This window comes from Poecilia latipinna, unplaced genomic scaffold, assembly GCF_001443285.1.
Source record: "Poecilia latipinna isolate Pla-1442-1.1 unplaced genomic scaffold, P_latipinna-1.0 Scaffold826, whole genome shotgun sequence".
Lineage (NCBI taxonomy): Eukaryota > Metazoa > Chordata > Actinopteri > Cyprinodontiformes > Poeciliidae > Poecilia > Poecilia latipinna.
Window position 1 is genome coordinate 215,134 of NW_015113442.1, and position 16,634 is coordinate 231,767.

At 39.8% G+C, this 16,634-nt stretch overlaps 1 protein-coding gene across 4 annotated transcripts; it reads right to left on the reverse strand.

The window, feature by feature from the left end:
• Positions 1-624: 624 nt before the first annotated feature.
• On the reverse strand, positions 625-14,218 carry e2f2 (E2F transcription factor 2). Of its 4 annotated transcripts, XM_015047436.1 has the most exons (8): positions 13,846-14,215; positions 13,336-13,624; positions 5,768-5,918; positions 5,190-5,409; positions 4,362-4,523; positions 4,146-4,260; positions 3,859-4,048; positions 625-2,274 (listed from the first exon to the last, which is right to left on the reverse strand). In XM_015047436.1, exons 2-8 carry the CDS (start codon positions 13,609-13,611, stop codon positions 1,994-1,996), a joined length of 1,395 nt encoding a protein of 464 aa, XP_014902922.1. In that variant the 5' UTR covers positions 13,612-13,624; positions 13,846-14,215; the 3' UTR covers positions 625-1,993. The 4 variants fall into 4 exon arrangements, with proteins under 4 accessions (XP_014902922.1, XP_014902923.1, XP_014902925.1 ...); XM_015047437.1 differs by having other exon boundaries at positions 3,859-4,045; positions 13,336-14,218; XM_015047439.1 differs by having other exon boundaries at positions 3,859-4,045; positions 5,819-5,918; positions 13,336-14,212.
• Positions 14,219-16,634: the final 2,416 nt, after the last annotated feature.

Consider the following 16,634-nt stretch of genomic DNA (forward strand, 5'->3'; position numbering starts at 1 on the left):
TGCAAAATGGAAATATTTCCTTTTCTGGTCACAGTAAACACTGCGTTTCATTCAGATACATCAGATTTTTGTCCACATGGCATAAGGCACATATGCTGCTTTATCTGATTTTTAAGTAGTTTGTTAGATTTTTTATTTTTTTTTGAAAAATCAACAAGTTGATAATCATGTTAAGTTACATCTTTCGATTTAAATCAATTTAATGAGATAAAATTTCAAAGTCAAGTGTTTTAAATCTAAATAAATACAACGATTAAGTGGTGAAAACACATCATTCCATCATTGGGTGAGATCTAATGGAGGTCAAATGAAATCCTCAACACTTTCCCAGACTGTATCTCATCTGTTTTCTAAATTCCTTATATCACAGTATAACTTTTTGAGATCTTACAGCCAACTTTATGTTGTTAGAAATATTTGGTTTTAATAGTATTTCAATTCTAAAGGTGTTACTGTCTATCAGTCTAGGGCGGGGATAGAAAAGCTGAACTCAGCTTTCCCAAAAAATCAGTTGAAATAAATTTATTTTTAAATTTATTGGGATGAACCTCTAATTTTAAAACACAAGATAACCTAATTTTAAGGTGTTTTAAAGGCAATTTTGTTGAAATAAACTCACTCAGCTGTAAACAAAGTATTTATTCAACAACTCCAAAACAGAACACACAATATAAAAAAAAATAAGTGCTGCATGTCTTATAAAACAGTCAAAAAAATCCTGAAAACATAGTATAAATACAAGTAGATTTATGTACAAATACAAAAAATAAAAAAAAATAAAAAAAATAATGCTCATTGGGAAAAAATGAATTCTACAAATCTTCAAATTATATCCTCTATTCTATTTACTAAAAACTCACACGCAAACACACCATGACACCCATTTACCAATCTGCCAAACACACAAGCACAATTTTCAAGTTTTGTTAGGACAGGACAGGTAGCTTATCTCTGCAGTATAGAGGGAAAGCCAAAAAATAACAAACTTCAGCAAAAAAATCAAATATTCAAATCTCTAGAACACTTACAATAATAATAATAATCATAATAATAATAATAATGATCCCCCAATCCCTCCTCACCTGTAACACAGGTGCTATTTTTAATTGATTTCAGATTATTTCCTTGGAAATACAATAATGGTCTTTAACTACTAAATACAGAAATATTTTATAACATCTGCAGTCAGAGTCAGATTAACAGGGAAGGTACCAGATTAGAATCAAAGCTGCCAAACCAGAGAGTCAGTGATTGCTTCTCAGCAGGGCCCATCATTTCCATCATCAAACAGTAGACACCGTTTGGCGCCGGACAAATTCAGAACCCAATACTAAATGTCAAACAGGGAAAAGTGAAGCTGATGGGACAGAAACAACATGAGCACCTTTAAAATCAGATACAGTGGGTCCAATGTCTCTGCACAAATTTCACAGACATCTTTATAAGAACTGAGACAGAGGCTGGACTTCATCACAGCTTTTTGTGATACAGGTGAAAAGTTTTTTTTTTTTTTTTTTAAAACACCTGAATCAGAACCCCGTGCAGCTACAGCTTACTTTTATCCAGTGATTAAATCCTGCAAAGCTGAACCAGATTTAAAGCTGACATAACACAAGACTGCCCCCTACAGGTCAAATCCTTGTAGGCTTTGGAGAAAAAGAAAACCCTGAGTTGGTCACAATGAACATGCATCACATTTTCTCCACATGAAATGGTATGCACCAAAAGCTGCTCCTCTTTTGATCTGATAGTTTCTAATCTCCTCAGCACAACCTGGAAATGTTCCTACAAACCCACAGACATCCCTGTATTTTACAACTCTGACTTCATCCCCGCTCAGTCACGCCACAATTAGTCCAAATGGTTTTGACTGTAAAACCAACAATGGCTCTAAAGACATAAAAACAAGCAATGGCTCCATAGTGTAATATAATTTTCCCCAATCTGGCATTCCTTTAAATATTTCACACATTTTTTTTTTTAAATCATTAAATCAGCTCTTCAGTAAATCTCCAAGATCGTAGGTGTCGAAGAAATCTGACACCCCTTCGCTGTCCTCCAGGCTCCAGAGGTAGTCGCTCTGGTCTAAAGGTGGAGAGAAGCTGACGAAGGGAGTGCTGGGGTCTGTGGTGAAGGAGGGTCCGGGCAGCTGGTCCTCTGTGATCTGGAGCAGACTGGGAGGCAAACCCAGCAGCCCCTCCACGTCGAGAAGAGAGGGAGCAGAGGCAGCGGCTGAGGAGGGAGCTGAAGCTGGAGATGAAGTGGATATGCTCACTGCGAGGAAAACGGAGATAAAACGCAGGAAGCAAACGTGATTAGTCTCAGAACAAAGGAACTTTACTGAAAACCTGCAGATGAAATAAGTGATAAACCCTGATTTCTATATGAAACTATGGCAGCTGCAGATGTCACAAGCTACGTTTCCAATGACCATATAATGGAGCAATTCGACATTTGACAATAAATTTGCTTAATGGAAAAACACATAAAAAAAAAAAAAGTTCTGCTTCTAGAATGAGGTGGGGGTTTTTGGGCCGTGTCAAAATTGATTTAACTTCACAAAACTGCGACAGAAATGCACCACAAGTCACATGATCACCAACCGGACGCTGCCATTGGGGCAAACCATGAAAACGACGACAGGAAGTAGTTGGAGAATGATGGCGTAGCTTTTTTAATGACGTATTGGGTGAACAAACTTATTCACATGTGATTTTAGTTGCATTTCTTTTATAATGAAAACATGCCAATTGCAAAATTTTTTGTGTTCGACATTAAAATATTGACAAAGTTTTGCATAATAACGGAAATACAACTACAGATTCAGAATGCACTGGTAAAAAAAAAAATTAAAATAAATCCTCATTTTACTCTACTAGCAAAATTTTATACTGGGGAAAAAATAAACATCCACCCTTTGATTTAAAGACATTTGGGGAAATGACTGTTGCCAGTTGACACATTTTGGTAACAGAACCAAACAGTTCCTACTTTGGTTCTATAGCATCTGAAGGTTGGGACCATTGCTGGGCCTGTCACAATAAAGTTTACCGGACAATAAATTGTCCCAGAAATTATTGAGATAAACAATAATGTCATTTTGAAACCATTTTAAACTAATAATAATAATAATAATAATAATAATAATAATAATAATAATAATAATAATAATAATAATAATAATAACAGCATAGAGCACTCCACACTGGAACTAGAAGACATTTTAAATATTCAAAATAAAAACACAACAACCAACAACAATACATAAAAAGGAAATAAATACAAATATATAAAACTAATCACACACAGCTGAAATCATAAAATGGATTTTGAAGTCTCTGCAAACAAAATTACCTTTCAACAAACAATATTAACCATCAGACTGGACATTTTTGAGCTCATTTCAATTTATCATGCCATTAATTAATTAACTAATTGATTATTCCGACAGAACCAATCTTAGCATAATCTCTCTGGATTGTCCAGAATTCTAGACCCTTTTTCTGTCATCCAGTTTTCTGCAGGGTTTAAGTCTGAAGACTGAGAAGGTTGAGTTTCTGTCTGATTAATCACGTCTGAGTTGGTCTGGATGCTTTGAATGACAGACAGAAGAGTGACCACATTTTCTGGCAGAGTAAATCATTTTCATGTTTAAAAATGCTGGCAAATCAAAACGTTACAAAGAGAATCAGGCCCATACATTTGTTTTGATGTTTGAAAGATGTGAATAGTGACACATAAAGCTGTCTACATCTGTCTGAATGAGCCAGAATTATGTTAATATTTTGTCTGAAAATGGTCATTACGTCATTATCAAAGTTCAAGAGGAGCAGAAATGATGCCAGCACCCTGACCCACCTTCAACAGGCTCGTCTTTGACAGCCTGGCTCTGCTGCGTTCCAGTGGTCGTCACCGGTTTCTTCAGGTCTTCCTTCTTAGGGGTGACTGCGCTCTTAACAGGGCTGGCATCTTCAAGCCCTTCCTCAGGACACAGGTACACCTCTATAGGCCCATTCCTGCTCTTTAAATAGATCTGTAAAGAGCCCTGCTGCACGGAGACAAAGGAAACAACAATCAACATGTTACATTTACACCAACGTGCACACGCAGGACGGAGGTGGTTAGACTCTCATATTCGGTCTCACCCCGGCAGTGTCTGGCACCTCCAGCTTGGTCTCAGCCGGAGCTTTGACTGCGATCACCGTCTGGTCTCGGAGGCTGCCGATGGAGCGGATGTCCTGGTACGTCACGTATCCCAGAGTGCAGCGGTGCGTCAAGGGCAACAGCAGCAATAAAAGGTGAGTGTGTGCATGTGACTGGACACATATGATAAACATGATGGAGCTTTGTGGAAAGGATATCTCTGGCTGTCTTTGAACTCTGTGAGCTGTTTGAGCTGAGTGGTGCTGGACTGAATCAGGTCATCCAGAGACCGCTCCGCTCTCTCCAGATCCCCCAGCTCTCTCCTCAGAGCAAAGGCCTTTTCTCCTCCAGCAGCGCCGCCTTCAAAAACGTTCCCCATCCTGAAAAACACACACGTAAAAAACAGGAACATAAACAGGCTGGTCTACTTTAACACATCCTAACAGACTGAAAAGTCAAACAGGATCAAAGTGTTTTATCCCTTCTTTTGTTTTTTTGTGCTTCTTATGTTTCGTAAAGCACTTTGTGGTTTCTGACATGCAAAAAGGTGACATGTAAAGAAAGTTTACTTACTGTGATTAAATTACATTACTTCTAAAAACAGCTTGAATTCAGCTGAAGTTTTTGTTCTGCTCTCATGTAAAACTGCTGGTACTGTAAATTATTTTTCCTGGCATCCATTTTAGTTGATGTTTCACAATGAGAAACAGAAACTTTGGTTTCAACAGAAAATCTCTGAGCCAGCCTGAAGTTCCACTTGTGCAAGAATCAATGGTGCAACATCACTTACAGTAACATCAGGCCAGTTAATGTCGACATGCATTTAGGTTTCACTTATTTTACAGAATAAGTAAGTAAAGTAGTTTTCCCCCATTGCAGCCACAAACTTTTGTCACGTCACAAAATTGTGATGTGACAAAATGTTGAAAAGTTCAAGTTGCCTGAAGACTTTTGGACGACTGGATGTTAATGACACATTTCCACAACTACAAAAAAAACACACATTTTAGCTGCAGTGTACTTTTCAGCTCTGCATTCACACTCACAGCCACTGGATGTTGTTTTTGGACTTCTTTCGGATGAGCTGCACGCCTTCCAGGACGTTGGTGATGTCATAGATCCGCCGCTTCTGGACCTCCAGAACCTCAGTGGCCCAGTTAAGGTCCAGAACTCCATCAGCAGATTCTGCGATCAGTCCCACAAACTTCTTGGTCAGCAGGCCCAACGAAGTGTCGTACCGCGTCCGCTCGCCTGGAGACTTTGGAGCTTAAGGAATTCATATAAAATCATTACCATTTAGGAAACCAAATATGACATTTTCACCAGATCATTCAAACTTCTCCTAACTTCAAACTTGTCCATCATGTGATTATCAGTTCATTTTCAATTTAACTGATTGCTGATTTAGTCAATATGGAGCAATAAGGTGCTACATGAGGCTCATTCTGCAGTCTGGTTTGCACACAGACAGGAAGTTTGGTTAGTGATTAATTCTGCATGCGAGTGAAACTTTCCCGCTTTGATCTGCTTAAAACACAAGCCAGTAAGAAGAATAAGACATTATTCAATCCAAAAATTATACAAAAAATGGTCCAATGAACTGAACAAGTCTAGATGAACCTACTGCTGATGTAAGCAGCGCTCTGTCCTGATTTGCTCCATGAGACTGACTCACTTCGTGGGCTTGGTAGTCCTGCTGCGACGCTGCATTTCCCTTTAGGCGTGCGAAACTCTGGCAGGTAAAGAGGGTCCTCCAGGTCCAGCTTCCTTTTCGCCTGCACAGAAAAGATTTTGTGCACGTTAGAAAATAAAATTTAAAAGAACAAAACTCTGGAAAAGTCGTCTCCGGACAAAAATGCCCCGTCCTAAACGTTTAAATACGTCTATTTGGGTTATTACAATGTAATGAGTAGATCTAGACCAGGGGTGGCCAAGTCCAGTCCTCGAGAGCCACCATCCTGCAAGTTTCAGATGCATCCCTGCTTCAACACACCTGAATCAAATGACTGGCTCGTTATCAGGCCTCTGTAGAGCTTTTCCCGGTCTGTTGGAGTAAGGATACTTCTAAAACTTGCAGGATGGTGGCTCTCGAGGACTGGACTTGGCCACTCCTGATCTAGACCATGAAACAAATGCAAAGAAAAGGGACTAAATAGGGTTTTGTTACGAGTCGTAAATGTGCCAACAGCCCTCAGGAACACCAACAAAGTGCTCCCCTCACACGTTCCCAAGCATGAAGTGGGGCCCATTGTGTGGAGGTCAGAAAGCTTTGGGGAGGGGTGACTGCTTCTTGACCCAGCTCCTCCTAAGTGCCAGCAGGTCTCTGGAATCCCTCACTGACCTCCCAGACTCTCGCCGAGCCCCGTCCCTCAGCCTGACGCTGCACAAACCCTCTGCTCACACACAGGATGCACAAACATGCCAAAGCATTTAGTTTCAATCAGAATCACACGTTTCTTTGGAGTAGATGTGCACCCATCAAACATTTCTTCAGATTCAGATTTTCTTTTCCAAATCAGCACTAAAGACTATAATTGTTGCTCAGCTAGCTGACTTTTAAACCTCATTCATACTCCCTAGGCTCTTTAATGTTCCCTCGACCACAAAGTCTGTGTGAAATGAATGTCAAATATTAACATTTTTTATTCCCAGTTTAGCCTTACCAACATTTAATTATATTTATAGTCTCACTGCTCTTTAACAGCAATTAAAAAAATACTTACTATGTTTATATTTTTAAAATTTTATATAAGTTAAATTTAAGTTTAAGCTAACTTCAGTTTTAATAACTTATTTTTATTTTTTGGTCCTTTTCTACTATTTGTTACATTGCTCTGCTTCAAGCATCACCAGCTCGCCATCATCACAAATTTGTCTTCCATCTTTCAAATAAATCTCATCTGTTGTTTTTTTTATGATCGTACTTTTCCTTCTTCAGTTCCTTCATTTTTTTCCTTTATAATTTGTGTTTTTTTTTCCTATGTAAAGCCGTTGTGAATAAAAAGGCTCCAAAATAAAAGTATGTGGAAAATTTGCCTCTAAAATATTCAAAAGAAAGGCAGTTTGGGAAGCTGACATGCTTTGGTACAATGTTACTTGAACGTTATTGGCTGGTGTTTGCAAAGCTGATAATGAAGACTGGATATATTATTTCTGTGGTACTGTTAAGACAGTGTATTAATGCATATTAAGGCATATTTGTTGTTATGAACAACTGAAATACAGTTATAAACATTTTGGATGGACAAATATTAAATGCAGGTTTATAACATTTGGAATAAATTAACCAACAGTTACTGCACTCCAGTTTGTTGCAATGTGATATTGCATTATATTGTGCAGCCCTAATTCATGCTACTAAATTTGCCAAATTGGATAAACTTTAACTGCCCTTACTGGCAACACAGACTCTGTGAGTTTAGTGACTGAGATGCTAGAGTTTGTGTTGAGTGGTAGGAAAAACCTGTAATGAAATTTTCAGTAAAAGTATCAAAATTGAATGTTTTCCAGCTGTTCCTGTATTCAACCCGCTGGTCACTAATCAGAGTCAAACGGTTTGAATCGGATCGCTGACTGATCACCTGGTGCATCTCTACTTTGTAATCTTAACCTCGACTAAACAGCTTTATTGGAGTATTACTTCTGAGCCACTCACAACAAAAGTGGAAGGGCACAGAGTCTCTCCTGAAAGATTCTTCTGTTGTGCAAATCGACAACAGCCTTAAAATGAGAATAAAGGAGACCAATAAACCTTCACTGTGGATGTGGAAGTGCGTCAATCAGTAATCATTGGCCCAGTCACACTGTGCAGCCTCACAGAAAACAGTAGTGACAGGACCAGTGAGGTGTGGGATTTCAGCTCAGTCCCTGAAACCAACAGTTAATCTACTCCATCTGTCTGGGTCCTCACCTAACTGTTTACTCTCCCACCTAACTACCAACAACAAAGATCTCTTTGTCACCACAATACACACCAGGTGACTGATTTCGGTACTAGAACATCTTTTTTCATATGTGACAGAATGTGAGTCCTCAACCACGTGTGGGCAGCTGTGCTCATGTGAGAGATGAGACAACAGAACGCGCCGTTGTCCGAACGCGCTCCTTGACGTGTCCACCTGTCGCCTGGCGACATCTGGAGTGGGGCGGCCAGCCGAGGCGCCGCTGAAGGGTGACCTCAAATCCCTAAATCACACAGCCAGCCAGAACTAAACTAAACAACCCCAACAGGGCAGCAACCAGCAAAACCTTTATGTAAGATTGATGTAAGTTTGATACTATTCCTAGTTTCCTCCTGCTCAACCTGCTTGTTACTCTCTGTGTGAATCCAACCACACCAAGTTTTTAAAAAATGCAACAGTTCCAGTCAAAGACAGACATGCTGACGGGTTGTAGGAAAGGGACCAACGGTTTCACACTGCAGCTGTGAGAGTGTGCGTGTGTGTGTGTGTGTGTGTGTGTGTGTGTGTGAGTGTGTGTAAGGGTGGGGAAATTAGAGCCTCCTTTTTTGCATGAGGGATTTTTCTAGTGACTCGTCCCTATGACACACTTTACATTTCATGAGGGGGAAATGTGTTAGGTCAGTCCCTCATGCCTCGTTTCCAATGAGCAGGCCGGTATGGGCCGGTATGGGTCGGTATGGACCGGTATGGGCCGGTATGGGTCGGTATGGGCCGGTATGGGCCGGTATGGGTCGGTATGGGTCGGTATGGGTCGATATGGACCGGTATGGGTCGGTGTGGTTTGGTCCACCAGCGGATTCAGGGGAGTGTTTCTACCGCCCAAATGGCTACCATAGCATCTCACTCGTGTGACGACAAATGTAACATACTGCTTACTTACCTCATGCTTGCACCAAGCCTGAGGGACATCCACTTTAAAAAAAAGTGGATGACGCACCAGCAGCTCCACCCTAGCCGTACTGTACCATTGTCCTTTGGACCTACAGCTGAAGCGGGTCCTGGAACGGTGCGGTACAGGTCAGTTCTATAGGCTGTTTCTACACTGGAACCAGACCAACAGGTGTACCGAACCACACCAACCCGTGGCGTACCGCTCAGAACCGAGGTATTGGTTATCGTACCTCACAGAAAATACTGCATGTGGACTTACAGGAAAGCCACTTTAAATGTGCCTTTAGTTCTGGTTTGGACTTTTAAACCACAGCATGATGATCCTTCATACATTTCCAATGTTCTCTGGCCCGATATCACCACTAGGATCCAAACTTACATTGATCAGAGCCAGTTTTCTATTCCTAAATGAAGGCTAAAAGCAACAGAGCCTTTGCAGTAGCAGCCTCTCAAAATCACTTTCTTTGCCTAATTTTACAGTATATTTTTCTTTTTATCAACTTTAACTTATAACTTGACATATTTATCTTTGCCTCCTTTCTGTTGTTTTACCACGAGGCACTTTATCTTGAAAGTAGCTATATAAATAAAATGCACTTACTTGTTTGACTTGTTTTATTGGCTCTGTTATCGCCTCGTTGAGTGATATATCTTCTGACGTATTTGCTATAACCTTACTCTAGAAACACCCAAGCACCGAGTTCCTGCTGCTGTTGTGAAATTCCCAAGCTAATCTAGTGAAGTGAAGGCCTCAAACCAACAAACCCAGTTGGTCAGGCTGCACAGGACTCAGATTCCAACTAATTCAGGGCGAGTTACAGTAAGCCTGGAAATATCTACTACCTGTGTGGAGCCTCAAATGCCGGATAGCGGAAGAGGAATTAATCCTGCTGTTTATCGTCAACTTACTCTTAACAGGTAAAGGATGAGTCGTCCCATTTGGGTTGCTAATGGGGGGAGGGAGAGAAGGCTGCTTTGAAATGCAAAGCTCCCCCTACAGAGAGCAGAAAGCTCCAGGGCCAGGGCTTGCCTCAGGGTGTGGTAAAACAAAGCAAATGATCGGAAGAGCGCAAGCATACAGGTAGTGGGAAGGTAAATGTCACACCCAGGCATCACTCTGAGTACGGGGTTAAGCACAGGGGCTCAAGGGAGGCAAGTCCCCATAACAAACCCCCTACTCTGAATTCTGCAGTAGGTCACCCTTGAACTCTGAAAGGACCGAACACTGTAACACATTCACAGCATGTCACAACATTATCAACAGTCAACACGCCCGGTTTAACCTCACGTGCTCACAATTACTCCAGTCAACATGACTAATAAGCAAACCTGAGGTCTCTGCAGCTACAGGTGAAGGATTAAAAACCGACTCGCTCTTAAGAACAAGCTTTATGTCAGCTTCATGCAGCAGGACTGCTTTGCAGACACGTTTGCCTTGCTTTAGCATCCGGTTCACCTGCCCTGAAACTTAAAAAGCAGTGGTTATTCTGTTAAGTTAAAGGAAGTGAGCCGTGCACCAATAGGCAACATTTCCTGTAATCATCAACAACCATAAAAGCTGCAACATCAGAGACTCTGCGATCTCACAAAACTGTCTTTGAGAACAACAATAAAATATGTAATCTGCAACTGAAAAATATTCTAAATTAACTAAGGCGTTTTATGTTTGAATACGTTTAACATCCATTTTAAGGAATGCACCATGCAGGGTGATTAGTCAGGCCGTACCCCCTTGAACAAGTCAGACATGTTTCGGTCCATGCCCCACCCAGAGCTACATGCCAAGGTGCTTTTCCCTCGACAAATAGTGTTTTCTCACTTTACTAAAGAGTGCAGAAGACCATTAAACAACAACAAAAAAACTATATTTAGATCCTTTAACCAGGAGAAGAATTAGACATATTTTAATAATAACATTAAACTCTATACGATCATATTTGTGAACCCTATAAACTGATCATATGATTCAGGGCTTTGTAGCTTTGTAGTTTGAACTTTTTGTTTTTTTGTTGTTGTATTAACATTTTAAAACATAACTGAATGCAATATGGCTTAACTTCAGAGCTGCACTTCTAATTTATAGCTGTGAAGAGGCTGATAATGCTTTTATTCTAAGTTTTAACTTTAAAAAATTAAAATACTTTTTATTGTTACTGTTAATAAATACATCAACATATTGTGATACAAAGCTTAGTCCATATAACACTTCAGGAACATAATGTGTGCAGACATTAGATCCGTGTCTCCCAGTTGCTGCGTGTGGATTATTGTGTGTCCACACGTCACATCCAGGGTTGGTTTAGATTAAAATATCTGTCACATGACCTGGTTCTAATATCGGATTAGAGAAGGAGGCGTAAAATTTCTGCACCGTGATGCACAAATCTAGGAACGCAGGCATACGATGAGCCAGGTGGTAGTTTGTCTCCCACTATCCTTATAATCCTCTTGTAGGGAATATTAGAGGAGGCAGGGGGGTTAAATGAGATTTAAAGAGCCTGCCCAAACTTTAACCCCTAACCCTGGTGGAGCCCGAAATCTTACAGTCAAAAGCAGATCTTATAATAATTATCATCAATATTTTTCCTATATTCCTTCAATGTGTTAACACACTGCTTTTATGTGCAGATTAGGGATGGGACAGCTATATCAAGGCATAAAAGTTCCACTGTAGAGTGATGCACTGTCCCCTCCCCCACCTGTTGCTGATCAATAGATAATAGTTCAGGTAAGGGTAAATGATTTGTACTTTTAATGACAGCCTAGAGAACACCAGTTTATCGCTCCTCCTTCCCCTACCTTTTGCTGCACACTGCTGATAAGCTGTCTGAAAAATGAATACAACACGTTTTCCTCAGTTACAAGAAAGACAAATGTGGCTCTTTGGAACTTTTTTCCCCGTCATAAGAAACAATCAGAGAGGAAGAACTGTTTGAGGTAACCCTGATTTAAACAGAATAGTTGGAAAGAAGAGGAAAGCTTCGTCAGCAGACAACATCAGGCTCTACGTTAACAGACACCCTACATAATCAACCAGAGAATATCAACTCATTCTACGTCAAATGTTACTCTATAAAACATTGAACAACAAAAGGACTAATTACACCTTTGCACCAAAATTATTAAAACCTATTACTTGAGGGAAGGTGACATGAACTTTTTGTGGTAGTGTTGTAATAAACAAAGTTATTTACTACTTATTTTTTGGTAACTGCATGTCTGTGTTTGCCTGACACGGCATTCATGGCTGCCCAAATAGAAATATTACTCCTGAAAAATATTTCTGTTTGAAATGGGCTTCTTCAAGACACAACTTGCTTCAAAAAGTGTGATTTATATCACTAACCTGCACACAGGAACTGCATTTAATCATATTTTTGAATTTACTGATATCTATGAATGCTCCATGGAGCATCAACAGACACGGCGCTATGAGAGAAAATTTTAAAAATAACATTTCCAGTCATGCTGTCAGGTTTTTTTTTCCTGTTATCAATAACTGAAATTTAATGTAATAAAACAAAATTCTGATAAACAATGCCCACCTCTACCAACACTACTAAATTTAAAGGTTTATTATTTGAATCTAAGTAACAAAAAATCTGATTTAGATAACACTATTAAGTAGCTTGGTATGCTTTTCTATTTTAAATAATAAAGATTATGTTAGATATTTTTGTTTTAGATCATTTAAATACAGCAAATGTGTGATATATCACCTCTAGGTAATCATACCATGGGAATCTCATTTCTGCCGTTTCCCAGTATGGAAACAGAAAAATGGCTTCCTCCAGGACAGCAGTTGTTCAGTTATGACCTCCACCAGCTTCAGTTGCATGAACAGGTTCTACAGGTTGTGTGGAGGCTAATGACTGGAGCAGATGGAGCAGCTGTCTCTGGGCAGAATCACCAAAATCAAGTGTTCACAAACTGTTTTGGGTTCCGACACCCCCCTCTGCACTGTCTGCGCATCACAGAGGGGGCCCTCATCCTACTTTTTCCACAAGAAAAGGGGCCCCAAATCCTACCAACAACCCCCCGCCCCCCCTTTCCTCTTTCTCATCCAAAGCATCAATACAAGCAAGGCGTCTGGTCTCCTCCAGCTCCAGCTGGGTTACTGGTAGAAAGATGTCCCCGATCTTTACAGGAAAGAGAGCAAACATTCATGCACAGCAGCAGCGCAGCAGCATAGAGGCCCCTCTGTGGCTTATCGCGTCAGAACAGGGCGCCCAGCTTAAAACATGGATGCCAATGCAAATTAAGAATTATTCCTCCCACAGCAGCACTTATCAAACTGTAAGTAAAACATTGTGTTCGCGGAGAAAGTGCGAGTGCGTACCGGCAGGCGCCCGGAGGATGATCTGATGGGCTTCGCGTCCGGTCCGTGGGGGGTCGAGTACAGACTGTTGGCTCTTTGTTCGGCCGCTGTCGTGTTGCCGATCTGGGTGAAGTATCCGACCGGTACCGAGCTCATCGGCGGGCTGGACAGTCCGCTGCAGAACAGCTCGGTCTTCCCTCCGCCGCCGGACATAACCTTCATCTTCTGCTGGGCGCAGGAGAGCCCCACGGCCGGCCGGGCCGGTGCTGGAGAGACGCCTCTCGGCATCCGCATCATTTTCCTGAGTAAACTAAATTTAACCGGATTGGTGCAGCGGAGGGAGAAGCTTGTCGTGAGCCGAGCACAGAAATGAAATGCTGAACAACAATGCAATTAACCTACAGAGTGATCAATATGAAACGTAAACATGCAGAATAAACGTGATTTTTTTTATATTATTTGGATATTTAGATTGCACTCAATGTTATGATCCTTTGTTCTGCAGAATAGTTTAAAGAAAAGTTCCCTTACCAGTCAATAAAAGCGGCTGCCTAAATAAACAAACACATTTAATAATCCAGCAGTAAAAAGGGGAACAAATGTTCTCAGGGTTCTGTGAGTTCGGATCCAGATTAGCGAGTCTGCCTCTGAATCGGAACCAATCCAAGCCTACTGTCCGTACAGCGCACAGCAGCACTCACCATACAACAGAAGAAGAGTCTTTTTAGCGCCAAACTCGATCCCGCGAAATTCAGATCTCCCGCGGTTAGATCTCGCCTCTGATTGGCTGGCGGCACGCTCGGCTTGTCACTTTTGTATGAAACAGTTGTGCAGGGCTGGAACTGGAGCTCTTAAAGGGACAGTAGCATGAGTTTGACACCGGGCGGTTTATTGTTAGGCTGGATGAAGACAATAAAAGTGTGTTATATTAACTACATGTGCATCATTTAAGCTATGATAAACGAGCTTTTAAGAAATACATCTTTATAATAGTATATAAAGACTTAAAGATTTAAAGATCGGAAATTCATTACAATAAATTATGGAAATTACCTAATTTTTGATGAAAAGTAAAGGACTTATAATTGTTCGCTGGACTATGTTGAGTTATTGTGCTTCATATGACCGTTTATTACCTTTGATAGAAGAAAGAGTATTAAAGTGTCGTAATGACATATTTACAGCTTAATTTGATTTTCTTCTGTTCTTATGTTGCAATTTTATATCTTTTTGTTAAACTTTGTCTTTCAAACAAGCATTTTTTGAGTGAGGACATCTTCCAACAAAATCCCCACATAATTTTTTATTACTCTTTATACTCTACTTCCCTTTTCCCTGTAATAAAGTGGGTGTAGCTAAGAGGAGATGCAGAGGGCAGTCTGTAAATGATAACTCAGTCAGCTGAACTCTTGCTTATTGGCTCACAAGAGATATTGAAAGAAAACACTCCCGCCCACATTCACAGCAAACCCAACCACATGACCTGACCCCCACTGGCCAAGACAAAGTAAACTCACTACCACAGCAAGACTATTGTCATGGCTGGATCAGGGTTGAAATTTTGAAAAAAAATATGTATGTAAAAGTTTTCAGAAATATGTTTTGTTTGTGTGTTTAGCTTATTAGTGGATTTAAAAAGCCTTGATTGACAGTCAGTGAAGAAACAAGACTTACAACAGTGAAAAGGAATCAGAAACTGTATAAAATAAAGAGATTGTAACTAGATCTTATTTTATCTTCACTCTCTGTTTCTTCATCTTTCATAAGGCAAACTGGTGAAAAGTTCCTGTGTTGTGAAATCCACAGACTTGGGATTTCACTTTCTTTTGCAGATTGCATAAACTGGAGTGACCCACCAAATAAAGGAGGGCATACACACATGTTGTTAAATTATATCTGAGCTTTGGTGACTTGAATTAAACTTAAAATAAACTTTAAACCACTAGTAGAGGGAATGTCAGAAGACATCACCAAAACATTTGATTGTTGTTGCTTTGACATTGTTAAGCTTTCAGGTTTTGTCTGAATACCTCAGTGTACGTCAAAGTTTCTCTTACATGAATGATCTTATTCAGAAAGATCTTTAAAAAGAACTGAGAGGAAACAAAGTTAACATTTGAAACAACAACAAAAAGGTGGTAACTGGAGAAGAAGAAAGTAGCAGAATGAGAAAACGTAAAACATTTGAAATCTCTTTATTTGGTGTCTAATGTGACACTCAGTCTCATTTTGATTGGTTGATTAGCATATCATGATGCCTCCTCCTCTGAAATGAAGAAACCAGAGAAGCCATCATGAATCTTTCCTGGCTGAAATAGATCTGATCAAACTTTCATGTTTGGTTGGAATAAATATTTTTGTTTGCATTGTCTGCTTTGCTTTGTGCATCTAAACCAGGAGTCTCAAACTGTAGTCGGATGGCCGGATGTGTCAATGCTTCAACGTGCTTGAATCAAATCAGTAGGTTGTTAGCAGGCCTTTGTCTAACTTAATCGTAGGCTGAGGAGGTAATTATCTGACTAATAAACAGCCTCCTTATAAAACATTCCCCCTGTTATCAGTAGTTTTGCACATTTAATCATTAGCAGACAAACATTAGTGTGATCCGTGGTAAAATAAATTCTTAGTTTTGTTTATTACCAACTGGTTTTACTTATAATCAGTGATTTAAGTCTTAACTTTGATGTTGGTTATTATGAAATCTTAACCCTGACAACATACAGGAATCTCTTTGCTTCTTTTGTGTGGTAAAACTGCTCAATGGACAGGAAAAAAAAAATATTTTTTCATATATAATGAGAGTAACTGGTTTATGAACATGTAAAAATTACTTTCTCTGAATCAAAAGCAAAATTATATTTGAACTGCCTGAAGAACATCTGGTTTACTTGCTCTTCCCTGCAGGAAATGATCTTATGCTTTTGAGCAAAGATCTGATCTTTGGTCAGTTTCATGTGTTCACATTCAATAGATCTCAGCCATTTTGGTGTATTTTTGTCCAACACCCCCATCTTGTGCTGTAAACTTTTACCACAGGTTTTTACTGACTGATAAAAAAGTGAGAAGTACATCAAATAAATGTCTTCATTTTCATTCACACAGTAAACTGCAGCCAAAGATTGTGACACTGCTCCCTCTAGTTTGCTTTTGAGGAATTGCTTTCCTTCGAAAAGTTTCTCATATATAGAATCTGCACTGAAAAAAAAGGAAAGAGGTTTTGAATATATATATATATATATATATATATATATATATATATATATATATATATATATATATATATATATATAGGGTGAGAGGGGAGTTTTTTTTATATATAG

What these genes read in the sequence shown, in the direction of transcription:
- e2f2 (XM_015047436.1), bottom strand. Translation starts at nt 13,611, where the DNA reads ATGATGCGGATGCCGAGAGGCGTCTCTCCAGCACCGGCCCGGCCGGCC. An exon ending in GAGCGCTGCTTACATCAGCA is followed by an intron (nt 5,410 to 5,767) that starts GTAGGTTCATCT and finishes GAATTCCTTAAG; the next exon opens with CTCCAAAGTCTCCAGGCGAG. An exon ending in CAAAGACGAGCCTGTTGAAG is followed by an intron (nt 2,275 to 3,858) that starts GTGGGTCAGGGT and finishes TTTTCCTCGCAG; the next exon opens with TGAGCATATCCACTTCATCT.